Source organism: Macaca thibetana, chromosome 13, assembly GCF_024542745.1.
Source record: "Macaca thibetana thibetana isolate TM-01 chromosome 13, ASM2454274v1, whole genome shotgun sequence".
In the NCBI taxonomy this organism is placed as follows: Eukaryota; Metazoa; Chordata; class Mammalia; order Primates; family Cercopithecidae; genus Macaca; species Macaca thibetana.
The window spans coordinates 62,373,064-62,388,561 of record NC_065590.1 but is presented as its reverse complement, the minus strand read 5'-3'; the positions used below and the strand labels follow the sequence as shown (position 1 = coordinate 62,388,561).

Genomic DNA, 15,498 nt, shown 5'->3' with positions numbered 1-15,498 from the left:
TGGTCTCTTGAGCAGAGATTTTTGGGTGACAGATGGAAGCAGGGAGACCAATTAGGGGCCTATCCAATAATTCAGATGAAAGATGATAGTAGTTTAGACTGGGGAGGGCAGTAGAGATAGAGAGAAGTGGTTAGATTTTGATATATTTCAAAGGTAGAATGAACTGCACTTGTGGCGTATTCAATGTGGACTATAAAAGGAAGAGTCAAGGATATATTCAAGGTTTTTGGCCTGAGCAACTGGAAAGATGGAATTACCATTAATGAGATTTAAAAAAGACTGAATGAAATGAGTTTTGGGGAAAATGATTGGGAATTCAAATTTGGACATGTTAAGTTTGAGATGTCTAGTAGATGTCTAAGTGGAAATATTAAAATAGGAAGTTGGATATATGAATCTAGAGTTCATGGGAGAGGTTCAGGCTGATAGATCAAGTAAGATAAAGACTAAGAACTGACCTAAATTTAGCAATGTGGGGATCTTTGGTGAGTTTGACAGCAGCATTTTTGGTGGAACGGTGGGGACAAAAACCTGGCTAGAGTGAATTTTAAGAGAATGAGAGGAGAGGAACTGGCAAGAGAGTGTCAAACAATTTTCTCAAAGAGTTTGTTGCAAAGGAGGAATAGAGAAATGGTGCAGTAACTGCCAGGAGAGGATATTTTACAAGGGGGGAAATAACTCCATGTTTGGATACTGATGTAAATAATCCAGAGAAAAAGAAGAGAGCTGATATAGGAAAGAGAAAGGAAAATGCTAGAGCATGTCCTAGAATAGATCAAAGGGGCTGGGTCTAGGCGGCATAAGAGAAGGTACTGGCTGTAGATAGGAGTACAGATAGTTCATCTATGGTAATAGGCAGGAAGGCAGCATATGCAGGTTCAGATGCTATTAGGAACATAAGTGTGGTGGTAGGAGTTTATGGAAGTTCCTAACTGACTGCCGCATTTTTTTTTTTTTTTTTTTTTTTTTTGAGAAAGGGTCTCATTTTTGTCACCCAGGCTGGAGTGCAGTAGCAGATCACGGCTCACTGCAGCCTTGACTTCTTGGGCTCAGATGATCCTCCCACCTTAGCCTCCAGAGTAGCTGAGACCACAGGTGTGCACCACCACACCCAGGTAATTTTTTGTATTTTTAGCAGAGGTGGGTATCGCCATGTTGCCCAGGCTAGTCTCAAGCTCCTGGGCTTAAGCAATCCACCTGCTTCCGCCTCCCAAAGTGCTAGGATTACAGGCATGAGCCACCGTGCCCAGCCTGATTGCTGCAATTTTGACAGTAAAGAAAGAAGCAGGGTCATCATCTGAAAGTGAGGAGGAGGGGAATAGTGTCAGAATTTTGAAGAGAGAGTAGAAAGTGCAAAATAATGACCCAGGATAGTGGGAGGCTAAATGGGCAAAGGAAATGTAAGTATAACTGCCAGATGTCATTAAGAGTCCACTTGAGGCTCATGGTCATGAATTCAAAGCAAAGCCAGTGAGGATGCTTGTGTACTGTCTCTAGCCACATTCAGGTGCACGGGTGCAGTCATGGGCCAGGCAGAGAGCTGGATTTAACAAATATAAGGAAGTAAGAGAGGGATGAGGAAGTTGAGGGTGTATGCAAGGGAGTAGTTACAATGATAGGCCATGGAATTTAAGCTGAACAAGAAAGAAAGATAAACATAGGGAAGTGGGACAGTGACATGGTGATAGGATCAGTGTGGGCCAGTGGGACTAAAGAGTACCTTCTAGAAAGAATGAGCTGTGAAAGATAGGAGGGCTTGGTCGGAGAGTGGCTAGAGTTGCAGTAACTGGTAAAGATAGGTTTGGAGGAGTGCTACTCAATGAGTAGGCCATGAACTGGTGCCAGTCTGTGAACTGTATGTTACTGATCTGCAAGGAGATAAGTTCAGAAATTGAAAATAAATGTTTAGAAACACTGCTGCGACATCCAAGCATATGATCAGTGGACTTGTATTGGGAATGCCTTTGTGTTTTTAATCTCATTTGTCTATTCCTTTGTGACTATATTTTACAAAAGCATTGGTCTGCAACAGATTAGATACAAACAAAGTCTGGTCCTTCCCCATAGTGGAAGCACATGCTCTCACGAGCATGCATGGGAGTGTATCTCCAAAGGTGGAGGACAAGGTCATGGAGGAGAGGAGTGAACAGTGAACTCCCTATCATCTCTAGTCTTCCAAGATAGCAGGCTGCCTGACTGCACAGCTCCAGGAAGCACCATTCTCATTATATGTTACATGAACAATACAACTCCAGGTACTGTATGAATGGTGCTCTTAGAATGTTCAAGGAGAGAGCTAGTGTTATCCCCATTTTACAGATCAGAAAACAAGCTCAGAAAGGTTACATAATTGCCCAAACTCATACAGCTACTAAGGGGAGGAGCCAAGATTTGAACCTAGGTCTGTCTGTTGTGCTAAAGCTGAACTCTGTCCACAATACCACTCTCTCTCTGTCACATGCTTATAGCACAGCCATAAGCCTCATGAGAACTGGGGAAAAATGCCTTTTGGGAATGTGTTATGGTCCATGTGACCAAGCCGGGCATTTCAATTTATTTTAGAGTCATGACTTGTTACAGCTGCTGTGGGAATCCATACCCAGTGGCTGCTTAGATACCGATCTCTCCAGTTTGTCTTTGTTGAACCAAGGGGCTGAAGCACCTCAGAAATACAACATCCACCATCACCGCAGGATTTCCTGCAGTCTGCTCTTGTGCTTTAGTAATTGCATATGTATTAAAAGCAAATTCTGAAGAGACATTTGTGGAATGGTAAGATTATGAATATTTTAATACTTTAATCTTTTTTTTCAAGATTCATGTGATGGGCCGGGCGCGGTGGCTCAAGCCTGTAATCCCAGCACTTTGGGAGGCCGAGACGGGCGGATCACAAGGTCGGGAGATCGAGACCATCCTGGCTAACACGGCGAAACCCCGTCTCTACTAAAAACACAAAAAATTAGCCGGGCGAGGTGGCGGCGCCTGTGGTCCCAGCTACTCGGGAGGCTGAGGCAGGAGAATGGCGGGAACCCGGGAGGCGGAGATTGCAGTGAGCTGAGATCTGGCCACTGCACTCCAGCCTGGGCGACAGAGCGAGACTCCGTCTCAAAAAAAAAAAAAAAAAAAAAAAAAAAAAAGATTCATGTGATGGATGGATACATTACTTTTCTGATCTGAGAACGTCTAGTATAGATGTATACTTTAAACCATCTTGCTCATGGTTCAAGTCTTAGACTCTAAGACTCAGGGCTCTGATGAGGGCTGAGCAGGCCCCATCTCTCACTGAGCCTGAGTCCCAGGTACACTGGGAGCCTCAGCATTTCCAGAGAAGTTGGTGTTGGTTGCTTCTGGCTCTCCCCAGGTGCATGGAGTTTCTGAGAAATGCGTAAACAAAGTAAGCATTGATCTCTTAGGGATTTCCTAATTTCCTTCATTTCTTGCCTATCCAGTAGGCCTCAGCAAGTACAGCAACACTAAAGTTAATTTGTAAAGCTTATCTGGGTATTACTGGACCTGTGAACACTGAGGTAACCCACAGCTTCTGGAAAGCCCTCCCATGCTCCAAGTCTGTATACTCACCCAATACATAGGATACAGCATAGGAATTGGGGGTTTATGTGTCCATATGGCCCATCAGGCTGCCCCTGTGAAGGCATGGTCTATGGCACAGTACAGGACCTGACACACAGTGAGGAGTGGCTCAGTAAGAACGAGTTGGACAAGTCAATGAACAACTGCTGCCCAGCCTGTGGAGGTATTTTTGTGGTGATGTCTTTAATCTTTTCTACCTTGAGAAATTAACTGGCATTAATGTATATTAATGTATTGTATATGAAAAGATAGGCCGGGCGCGGTGGCTCAAGCCTGTAATCCCAGCACTTTGGGAGGCCGAGACGGGCGGATCACGAGGTCAGGAGATCGAGAGACGATCCCGGCTAACACGGTGAAACCCCGTCTCTACTAAAAAATACAAAAAAATAGCCGGGCGAGGTGGCGGGCGCCTGTAGTCCCAGCTACTCGGGAGGCTGAGGCAGGAGAATGGCGTGAACCCGGGAGGCGGAGCTTGCAGTGAGCTGAGATCCGGCCACTGCACTCCAGCCTGGGTGACAGAGCAAGACTCCGTCTCAAAAAAAAAAAAAAAAAAAAAGAAAAGATCTTTTGAGCTAACTAGTATAAGACTTATTATTATATTCAGACACATGACTTTTCACCTAGGGAAGATGTAGAAGAAATGAATCCACCAAAACAAGCAAATATAACTGGGCAGGGTAGGACATGTTCACTCCGGTTAGGTCTAAAGAATCAAAATAGAAAATAGGAACAGAATTTTACTTTGAAAAATAGTACTGTAAATCACAGTTTTGGTGCTGTGGTAAGATGAATCATTAAAAAACTTGAATATGGTAAAATGCTAATCATCACAGTTATTAATTGAGAGTAACTAACAACCTCTGGTTGGCCTCATAAGCATTAAATACTAAAGTTTTCAAATGCATGTTACTAATTATTGTTATTAATGTGAAGTTTTAATCCTGATCCCCTTTGGAAGACTAAGTGTCAGTGTGGGTGAATTTTTCACTATGCCTAAAAACCAATAACTACCAAAGGAAATTTGACTCTTCTTTTCTTCCATCTTGCCAAATTGCTCATTTCATCAATACGAAAAGCAACTGAGATGCCAGGCAGTATAGATATAAACTGTCTCACATCATTTATTTTTATAAATTTGTATTCCAGTCAAATGTGGAATACTTTGGTTTCAATATGTACCTCATTGATGTTAAGGGTCTAGAATCATTATAATGACTATGGTAAAGATAACATATTTTTCTCTAGTTTGTCTACAAAAACCTATAAAAACTAGCAAAAAGGTTAACTATTGTATTTAAGTAGAGAATTCTTCTTCTAGACTTGAATACTAAATAAAACACAGAAGACGGTTACATCCTATTTTTTATCATACCTTTTGAAATAATCTGTATATACCTTTTAAATAATTTCAAGTGCCACAAAAAATAATGTTAATAGCTCAAAATCAAAAGTTAAAAAAAAAACCCTATGTATAATTTTTAAAATCTTTTTCTCCTCAAGCGTTTTACGATGGGATAATGAGACAGATGTCTCTCAACTGGAAGGACATTTTGACATTGTTATGTGTGCTGACTGGTAAGTACATAAAAATCATAAAACTCTTGTTAGAAAAAAATAGCTTTGCTGGAGTAATTGGGCTGTGCTGCTTTGCTGACGGCTAAGCAAAGTCAACAAATGAAGCACAAAGCCACCTTAACCTCAACAAATTAATATTCATCTCCATGTGACAGTTATAAGGTAGTCTTCTATCACACAGTAACTTCTACCACATTATTTCCCAAAGATTGATTTTGAGAAGCATTTCCATTTTCTGGAATTGCCTCTGTTTCATGCTTGACGTATCAGTAAATGGACGACTTAGGCAAATTGCAAATAATTATGGCTCGGAGAGGAATAGTCTGGAGAAAAAGGAGTTTATCAACACAAACAGCTCAATTAGCTTACTTCTTAGGAGAGATCTGACTATTGATATAAGGGAATATATATGTGTGTGTACACACACATACTCTCTAGCAAATAAACATATCTGTGGAATATCTTTGGGGAAATAGCTCTTCTTAAAATATATGTTTGCTATCTAATGTTTTCAGTGTATTCAATTATAATATTTAATTATACATAAAACAAAAATTTTAAAATTCCATTTTATTCTTATGCAGATAATAACATGACAATCTCTGTCAGGTGCCTGCATTTTAAAAATAATTTACATTAGGTATTTTGCTTTCTATTTTAGCCCAGTCTACTTATTTGTTAATGAAAGTCTGATCATAAGTTACAGGATAAATATGCATCAGACCTTAATAATTATTTCAACTAATCTTATGTATTTCTTCATGCAATTTGAATAATAATTATTTCAGCACCTGATGTAAATGACGAGTTGATGGGTGCAGCACACCAACATGGCACAAGTATACATATGTAACAAACCTGCACGTTATGCACATGTACCCTACAACTTAAAGTATAATAATAATAATAAATAAATAAATAAATAATAATTATTTCAGCTTATGGGAAACATTGACAATTCACAAGTATTTTCCCTGTTAAGAGTAAGATCTTGTTTGTAGTTTTATCATGATGTTTATCAGGACACTTTAGATTTTAAAACACATTAAGTTCAGATTCTGAAGAACTTCTGTTACATTGATAGGGCCAATCATGAGATCCAGAACTCAGAGAAGACTTTCCCTAGAGGAGAGTTGAATGAAATTTTCAGGAAGTGGGTTTCGTTATTATTATTATTATTTTAAGATTTTCAATGGATAACTTTTTTGCAAAAGTCATTGGAATTAGGTTTGCTTTTTTTCTTCAGAAAAAAAAATACTTCTCCATGAAAAATAAATATTTTGTTCTATTGTTAGCTGAGAGTTTCTAGTTTTTCAGAGCCCTTTTAGTCTTTTTGCACCCAGTTTCAGAAAATCTTGTTCCAAAAATGGGAGAAACCTAGATTTCTGACTAATCATTGATAATGTGCCTCAATGCTGCAGCCATCATCTTATCAAAAATAAGGAGCTAAAACCTCACGGTATGATTCGAGCAAGTAATTTAGTAAATGCCTTTCCTCACCAAATATGAGAAAGAATCCTCCAGGTTTCATTGCACAGATGAAGATAATGCTGGCAGGATTAGATCAGATTAAGCATGAAAGTCAGATCAGAGAGCAGCGGCAAGAGGGAAGGGGCAGCGTCTTCCTGAAGCTTTAGAAGAGGGTCACACGCGGATAGGCTCTGATTATATGGGGAAGGCAGGTCTGGCCAAGAGATTTAGAGTTAAATTTGTCCCTTACACAAATATCAAAACAGCCTGGCTTTGTCATACCTTGTGTTATGGACACTCTCACCATGTCATCACCATGTCATCCTATTTGTACCAGAGGGAAAAGCAGAGGAAGTAAGATTTAAGCTCTTTTCTGATTAATGTTCTCAGGTTAAAAATAGCCACACAACATGTTTGAAAAACAGTCTTTTTTCCCTAGCCGACAACAGGGTCACGTCCACTGATATACATAATGCATAGTCAGTTTAAGACTTACATTACACACACATAACATAATACAATATTATATGTATACACACACAAATAGATACATATCTGGTAGCTGTGTGAGAATTTATGGCTTCAAATGAACTAAATACACCAGGCTTCATTTTATAAATGGCTTTTCCATGCATGAATTGTTTTTTTTTTTCCTCTGGGTGTTGTAAATGCCAGAATGTCAGCCTGTTTATAATTTCCCATTTGTAAATGTGAAACATTAAGCTACTCTCACTGCGATGCTGATAGTATTTCCAAAAGAAATGCTTTGGTAATGGTCTCTCTTCATATTCGTGGGGATGGGTAAGTTGCTTAGAAACTTAGAAAGTACAGTAATATTTCTAATATGCACGTTGTGCATGTAGCAGTGAAGCACAGGATTCCACAAGTTCTTTACGTCCTGTTGGTGTGGTGTTTCTCTGTAAGAGTTATTGCATGGATGCTGCTTCTAGGGGCAGGCAGGCAGGCAGGCAGGCAAACCATGCTACATTTTTTTAAGAATGTCACAGGAGAGAAAAGAAAGCTCTCTTTAGACACCACCTCCAAGACGAAACCTGAAATCCTCAGTGTCAGAAAGAGGTACCACACATAAACAGATCACATTAAGTCTCACACCATCCTTTGGTCATTGTCAGCAATGAGATCTGGATTAGGCCACAGGAATATGAAGCAAGAGTCGGAGTTCAAATATTAGGTACATGGATTAAAATCTTATTGAAGCATTTCCAGCAAGGGTGGCATTGTCTGATTCACTGAATAGCTAACCAGTGGTACTGCTTGATCCCATTTACATGAAAACAAGCTCTATTCACAAACCTATTCCAAACCCACATTGTGGTTCAAGTAAAATGCACATGATTACAACAAACGGTGATATGTTTATGTTCTTAAATCATTCATATATTCAGATATTTACATTCAAACATTCAAAAACCTGTAGGCAGTGGGGGAGATAACTTATTTCCCAGAAGAGACAGTCTGTTAGTTCACAACTAAATTTAGTAGCTCAACTAGATTATAAAATAAAGAGGCAAACTGTGAAAGCTAGTCATTATTTCACCATTCAGCATTTTTGACAATGAAAAATAGTTTCATGGTTCAACAGTTCCTAAATAACTTGTAAAATGTCAACTTTGAAATAAACAGAAGGAAAAATTGAGGTGCAGCCATACCTGCAAAAGGATGCTGTTGACAAACATCAAAATATTAGAATATTTAACCACAGGTGTAGAAAAAAACCTGCCTATTAAGTTCCTCAGTTGACTTGTTTAATGTTGAGTTTAATATAAGGATTTCTTTCTGCTGGAATGCAGTCCAGCCTGGTCCTTGCTGAGTTAGAATAGTGAGTGATTGTTAATTTTAAGCCTGCCTTTCCAGACTCCTCTTCAATCACAATATAATCTAAGGGTCTGGAAGTAAGATGTTTTTTATCCAATGAACGCTTTCATTCAGTGGTTGACGGCCCTCCAGTTTATTGTAGCTCTGCAAAAATAGAAATAACTCTGTGCATTTGAATTCTCAAAAGGCTTAGAAAGCATATCTGAAATGCCACCCATACCCTGACCGGCCCATTGAGCTGGGTATGCAGGGCGATCAGCACATCTGTGTGCCTGCAGCCCGAGACTTTGGAAAGAAATGGCGGAAAGTACACTGGCCTGCAGCAACCCACCCCGCTTGCTCTCTCAGCAGTTTCGCGCTTGCTATACACTCTAAATTGTTTCTCTTTTTTCAGTCCTTTTTACTTTACTCTAAATGATGAAAAATGTTTGATTTTTAAGCTGATTTTGTGAAATTTTTTTCCCCTCAAAATGGAAATACTGTAGGCTCTAGAATTTGTTTTCTTTCAGATGCTGTGATCATGGATAGCTCCAAATCACAACTCACAGATGTTTACATCTGAAAATATATTTAGCCCAAATATAGTCAGCCCTTTCACCTGACACCCGAAAAGACTCAGTCCCAGAGAAAATACATGAATCGCCCACGATTGCTCAACTAAAGGGGTAGAGCCAAGTAAAATTAGAATATGGCATCATTCTGAGCTCTCATAAAAATCAGTTGGTAAATACTGAAGGGTCATTCCTTTGCTGAAGTTAAACCTAAAACAGTGACTTTAACTCAGCACATTTCACCTTGAAAATTACATAGGGGTCTTCCTTTCTGTGGCTATTGACAGAGAAAAATGTCTCCTTGTTCTCTGCACTAATTAACTTCCCTATGAGAGGAATTACAGATGCTCTGCAGTCTGCATACAACTCTGATTCTAAGGGAGGTGACGAAAATGGTCTGGCACCTTTCCTTTGTTGGAAAATCTGTGATTCTGATCAATGGAAGAAAGCAAGTGTTGATCCACAAGTGAATTATATAGAGGTGTGTGTGTGCATGTCTGTGTGTGTCTGTGTGTGCGTGTGTGCACACGTGTGCATGTGTGTGCGTGTGTGTGCATGTGTCTGCATGTGCATGTGTGTGTGCACACGCATGTGTGTCTGTGCATGTGTGTGTCTGTGTGTGTGTGTCTGTGTGTGCATGTGTGTGTCTGTGTGTGTGTGTGCGCGCCCTTTCATGGTCAAACTAGACTGCCAATGTATTTTGATCAGTAACTAAAGGGAGAGTTAAAATGGTATCTCCGTCCCCATCACTGACCCACTCAGCCTTTTTTAATAGATCCACTTAAGCTACTGCTGTTCTCTCAGCCCATTAGGACTTATTTGAGGGGTGAATTTTCAGGAGATTATATATCATTCACACTAAAACACATTGAAATTGCTCAGATGACATACTCTACAAAGTGTTATAAATTCTGCATCAGAGCTAAGTAGCAAGTGAGCTTACTTGGAATAAAGATCTATTAGGGAACTACAAAGAATTAATTTTGAGACATTTGATCTGGAGACTTGGAGTAGACAGCATTACCTTTCAAATAACTGTGTTTGGAATGTGTGCCGTGTGTTAAGCTGTGATGTTAACATCTTTGTCACCCTGACCAACTTTAAGGAGAAATAGCACTTCATAAGGGTATGTTTGAAGCTAAATTCTTAAGGTGCTATTTATTCATTTTTTTCTAACAATCTTACCAGTTTTAGGATGCACAGATATAAACCGAGTGTGGTCCTTTGCTTAAATGCTGCATGTCCCAACCAGCCAGGTTTCCCGTAGGCTTGGGTATTTTCCTACAGAGATATTTTCCTACAGCCATAATCCTACAGAGATATTTCCTACAGAACCGGGGAGGTGGAGCTTGCAGTGAGCTGAGATCGCACCACTGCACTCCAGCCTGGGCGGTAAAGCGAGACTACATCTCAAAAAAAAAAAAAGCAACCTCAAGATATTATTACCTCACTAAGGAATAAAATAGAGAGTCCTGAAGAGTGAACATTTTAAAGACTTACTTATAGTTTGATTCATTTCTCATTAATTCTTAATGGTTATTAATCACTGTTTAATATGACTTAATGGCAAATTTCTGTCGCACTTAATTTACATACATTCTGTGCTCCAAGATTTAAGAATGTAGTTTTAGGAAAGGTAAAGTCTTTCCATGGGTAATACTCAGGTCATCCTGAGTGATGGATGGAATGGGATGAGGTTCCATTCTGGACATGGTTTCTAGCCTATCTGAGGATTATTTTTCCATTGCTCAAAGCAGCCTTCCATAGAAGAACCTTCCATAGAAGAACCTTCCATAGAAGAACCTTCCATGGAACCTGTGGTAACCAAAGAAACTCAAGCAATGACTTTTTGGAAACTTCTTATAAGCTGCTCTCCTCAGAGGAGAAAATCATCAAATTGGAAGAGAACCTAGTCTGGTGAAACATCCTACCTGAAAGTGGATTCATCCTTGACAATATCAGTTCAAAGGAGTATGTGCCACCCACTTTAGGAACATTGAAACTAACACCCTACATAAGCTCCTCGATTCCAAGGACTGTGATGATCTGCCAGTCAGTCCACAAGTAACCATGTATTGAGCGCCTTCTGTGTGTATGCTGTGCTGGAACTATTAATAGTAAAGCAAAATGAAGACAGAATGAAAGCTCCTTGAGGATGGGAACTTTGTCTTATTCGTAGCTAATCCCCAGTGCCTAAATTTGCCCTTTGCATATAGTAGATGCTCAACAAATATTTATCAACTAACATATCTTATTAATTTCATGTCCACATAGTCATATAGGTGGGTGCTTACTGACAAGGAAACAGGCTTCACATGAAGTGACCTGCCCAAAGTCACATGGCAGTAACATCAAAGCCAGAACTTTAAAACCCTGAACCAAGCTCCTCCCTTGTCTGAAGTGTAGCTCCACACAGCAGCCCCCTCTGATTGAGGACAGCAGGCCTCCCACTGACAGCTGATACTCACCGTTAGCTAAAAAGAATGATGCAGGGCCCTAGAGTAGATAGTACTTACTGCTGCTGTGTGAAGAGACAGGAGGCCAAATCAGAGGGGACTGTCCTGCAGCATTAGAAATGGGAGTAGGGGGCCTTGCTCAGGCCCCTCATGGAGACGGCTGATGCACAAGGTTGCTGAGTGTTCTAGCTTAAGGTAAGGGACCCACTGTTAGAGAAGAAATTCAAGTTGTGAATGGAACAGTTTTCCATATTACTTTCGAAACAAATGCATTTGAAATGGTGTTCTGAGTTCAGAGGTTTCAAATGTAGTTTTGCTGTCCCCGCTTTTTTTTTTTTTTTTTTTGGTCTCTCTGAGACAAAGTCTCACTCTGTCGCCCAGGCTGGAGTACAGTGGTGCGATCTCGGCTCACAGAAGCCTTCTCCTCCGCCTCCCAGGTTCAAGCGACTCTCCTGCCTCAGCCACCCAAGTAGCTGGGATTACAGGCACATGCCACCATGCCCGGCTAATTTTTGTATTTTTAGTAGAGACGGGATTTCACTATGTTGATCAGGCTGGTCTTGAACTCCTGACCTCAGATGATCCGCCCACCTCAGTCTCCCAAAGTGCTGGGATTACAGGCGTGAGCCACCATGCCCGGCCTGCTGTCCCTGCTTTTTAAAAAGACATAATTGTCCATTTTTATTAAGTAGAAAACAGTCCTTTTATTTATTTATTGTTTTGCAAAAGACACAGCCTAGAACTGATGGCTGTAAAGCTGGAGATGTATGTCTCACACACTTCTCAAGCCGTACACTGTCACCATAGTGACTACCTCTACAGCACGGCTGTTCTTCCCCAGGAATCAACCTTTTCATCTACTATGTCCTCAGCTCTTTTCCAAATGTTGTGAGAGAGGAAAAGAAATGCAGAGATGAGGCCGGGTGCGGTGGCTCACGCCTGTAATCCCAACAATTTTGGAGACCAAGGTCGGCGGATCACCTGAGGTCAGGAGTTTGAGACCAACCTGGCCGACATGGTGAAATCCTGTCTCTACTAAAAAACAAAAATTAGCTGGGGGTGGTGGCAGATGTCTGTAATCCCAGCTACTTGGGAGGCTGAGGCAGGAGAATCGCTTGAACCCAGGAGGTGGAGGTTGCAGTGAGTTGAGATCACGGCACTGCATACTCCAGCCTGGGCAACAGAGTGAGACCCGGTCTCAAAAAAAACAAAAAACAAAAAAAACACACACACACACAAGAAAGAAACGCAGATGCTGTCTGCCTTCAAGAAGCACAGCAGCTGGATGAGAGGACAACAATGAAATGCAGGAACCTGGGAGAACTTCCAAATGCTCTCCTTGTACTGAGCTTGGAAAAAGGAGAGATCACTATGGATGCAAGTAAACAGGGATGGCTTTCTTGACCAATCCCGCCTAACTCTAGTCATCTGATGACCTCCCCCTTTTGCCTAAACTGGTCAGTGCTCTCTTCTGTGCATTATTTCATGCTTAAGAGTAATTACAATTAGATGTGAGAGGCGGTACCGAGCAGTGGCTCAGAGCACAGACTCTGAAGTCAATATGGTACAGAGGTGAATCCCAGCCCTGCCAATTAGTAGCTGTGTGACTCCAAACCTCTCTATGCCTCTGTTTCCTTAGCTGTAAAATGTGGGCAATAATAATAATAATGCTAACAGTAAAAGCTACCTCATAGGATTGATGTGAGGATTAAATGAACTATGAAAAGCTCTTAGAAGATATCTGTTACCTAGTACTCAGCTCAGTGAGTATTAACTGTTTTGTTATTAAAACATGTGTGTTTCTGCCATTTGTATTTAACGTATGTCCTTGTGCCTGGCTCACCTCCCTTTTATACGGTAACCTCCATAAGGACAGGCATAGTGCCCCCTTCTTCCTTACCTCTTTACTGCTTGTATTAGTCCATTTTGCACTGCTACAAAGGTACACCTGAGGCTAGGTAATTTATAAAGAAATGAGATTTAATTGGCTCATGGTTCTGCAGCCTGTACAGGAAGCATATGGCTGGCATCTGCTTCTGCTTCAGGAAGTTTCCTTATGGCAGAAGGCACAGGGGAAGCAGGCAGTCACGTGGTGAGAGAGAAGGAGCAATAGAGAGAAACAGGAGAGGCTCTTTCAACCAACCAGATCTCACGTGAGCTCATTACCACGGGGAGTTCACCAAGACACGGATGAAGGATCCACCCCCATGACCCAATACCTCCCACTAGCCCCACCTCCAACATTGGGGATCCCATTTCAACACGAGATTTGGAGAGGACAAGCATCCAGACAGTATCACTGCTTTTCGGTGTTGTATATACAATTCGGGCCCCATGGTTTCGGCATCCTGGATATTCCAGTACTGTTCAGATTTCAAAGATTCAGCTGTACTTTCTAAGCTCGGTTATTATGACCTCAGTTCATAGTTACTATGTTGGTGCAAAAGTAATTGCGGTTTTTGCCATTAAAGGTATGGCAAAAACTGCAATTACTTTTGCACCCACATAATATCAGATCATGTATCCCAACATGGGGTTCAGAAAAAAAGTCCCTATCAATAGCTATCATCGGCAGCCTCTAGCAGCTTTGCTTTCTCTTGACAGAGTGCTCTAGCAATGCCCGGAAGCCCTTCTACAGAGGCTGGACAACTCCCCTGGTGTTTGACAGCCGGCTCTGTTCTGCGTGCCTTCGGCACTAAATGCTTACACCTGTCCCCACCCCAACCCCACCCACAGAATCCTTTCCTTGGTTTTAATAAACATCCAGCTGTCTTCGTCCATTTTCTGCTGCTATAACAGAATACCACAGATTGGGTAATTGATAAAGAACAGAAATGTACTTCTCACAGTTCTGAAGGCTGGTAAATCCAAGATCAAGGCACTGGCAGGTTTGGAGTCTGGTGAGCATCTGGTCTCTTCTGCCAAGATGGCACCCAGAATGCTGCATCCTCTGGAGAAGAGGAACGAGTGTCCTCACATGGCAGAAGGCAGAAGGGGAAAAAGGAGCCAAACTCCCCACCTCTCAATACTGTTGCGTTGGGGATTAAGTTTCCAGCACATGAATTTGGGGGAAACATTCAGACCATAGCATCAGGTATGGCCAAGTTAAGTAACTTGCCACCTACTGCCAAGCAACCCAAACTCAAAGGTCTGGGACATGCAATTTCAGATAAGGAAAATGTGTCCCAAGCTTCCAAGATAATAACCGGTGAAGACAAAGTCAGACTGACCCAAGCAAAGGGGTGACAGGCAGATCTGCATGAACAGAAATTCTCTAAAGATCAGGGATGGAAAATGAAAAATCAAAGTGAACTATAAAAACATTAACCTGGGTTGGGTACAGTGGCACGTGCCTGTACTGCGCACACTTTGGGAGGTTGAGGCAGGAAGACTGCTTGAGCCCAGTAGTTCAAGACCAGCCCTGGCAACAGAGTGAGACCCTGTCTCTACCAAAAAAAAAAAAGAACTAGCTGGGCACGGTGGTGCACACCTGTAGTCCCAGCTACTTGGGAGGCTGGGGTGGGAGGATTGCTTGAGCCCTGGCATTCGAGGCTGCAGTAACTGGATGACAGTGCAAAATCCTGTCTCAAAGAAAAAGAAAAAAGAAAGAAAGAAAAGAAAAAAACAAAAAATCAATGTGGAGGCCCAGAGAGGAAAATCCAGACTTGCCATGGTCTCTGTGATATATTGTCTGAGTTTATTCTTTGTTTTTGTAGCTGTTCACTCCTAAGTCAGAGGTTGAGCCTAACCTCAGTGCTGTTTCTAATCACTAAACTCTGTTACCTCCTGAGATATATTTCATGGTTTGGGTGTCATAGGGCTGGTAGTTTGTTGTCTGAGGGCAGCCACACAGCACCCTTGGTGGGCAGAGGGCCCAGGTCTAAGGGAGACTAGGCTCTAATGACAGGAAGTGGCCAGAGTGCTTCATCTCAACCAGATGGCTATCCCCAACAGCAGTTTGGAAATTGTCCCTGTAACATTAACACATGGCCCAATCACGTGTGAATCCTGGCCCATTG

General features: G+C 41.5%; 1 protein-coding gene across 1 annotated transcript in view; it reads left to right on the top strand.

Moving 5' to 3' along the window:
• Nucleotides 1–15,498, top strand: part of CAMKMT (calmodulin-lysine N-methyltransferase) — a 408,960-nt gene that overhangs the window by 374,963 nt on the left and 18,499 nt on the right. The window contains exon 8 of the mRNA XM_050754107.1: nt 5,092–5,166. Coding sequence (XP_050610064.1) covers nt 5,092–5,166 — 75 coding nt within the window. The remainder of the gene's footprint in view (nt 1–5,091; nt 5,167–15,498) is intronic.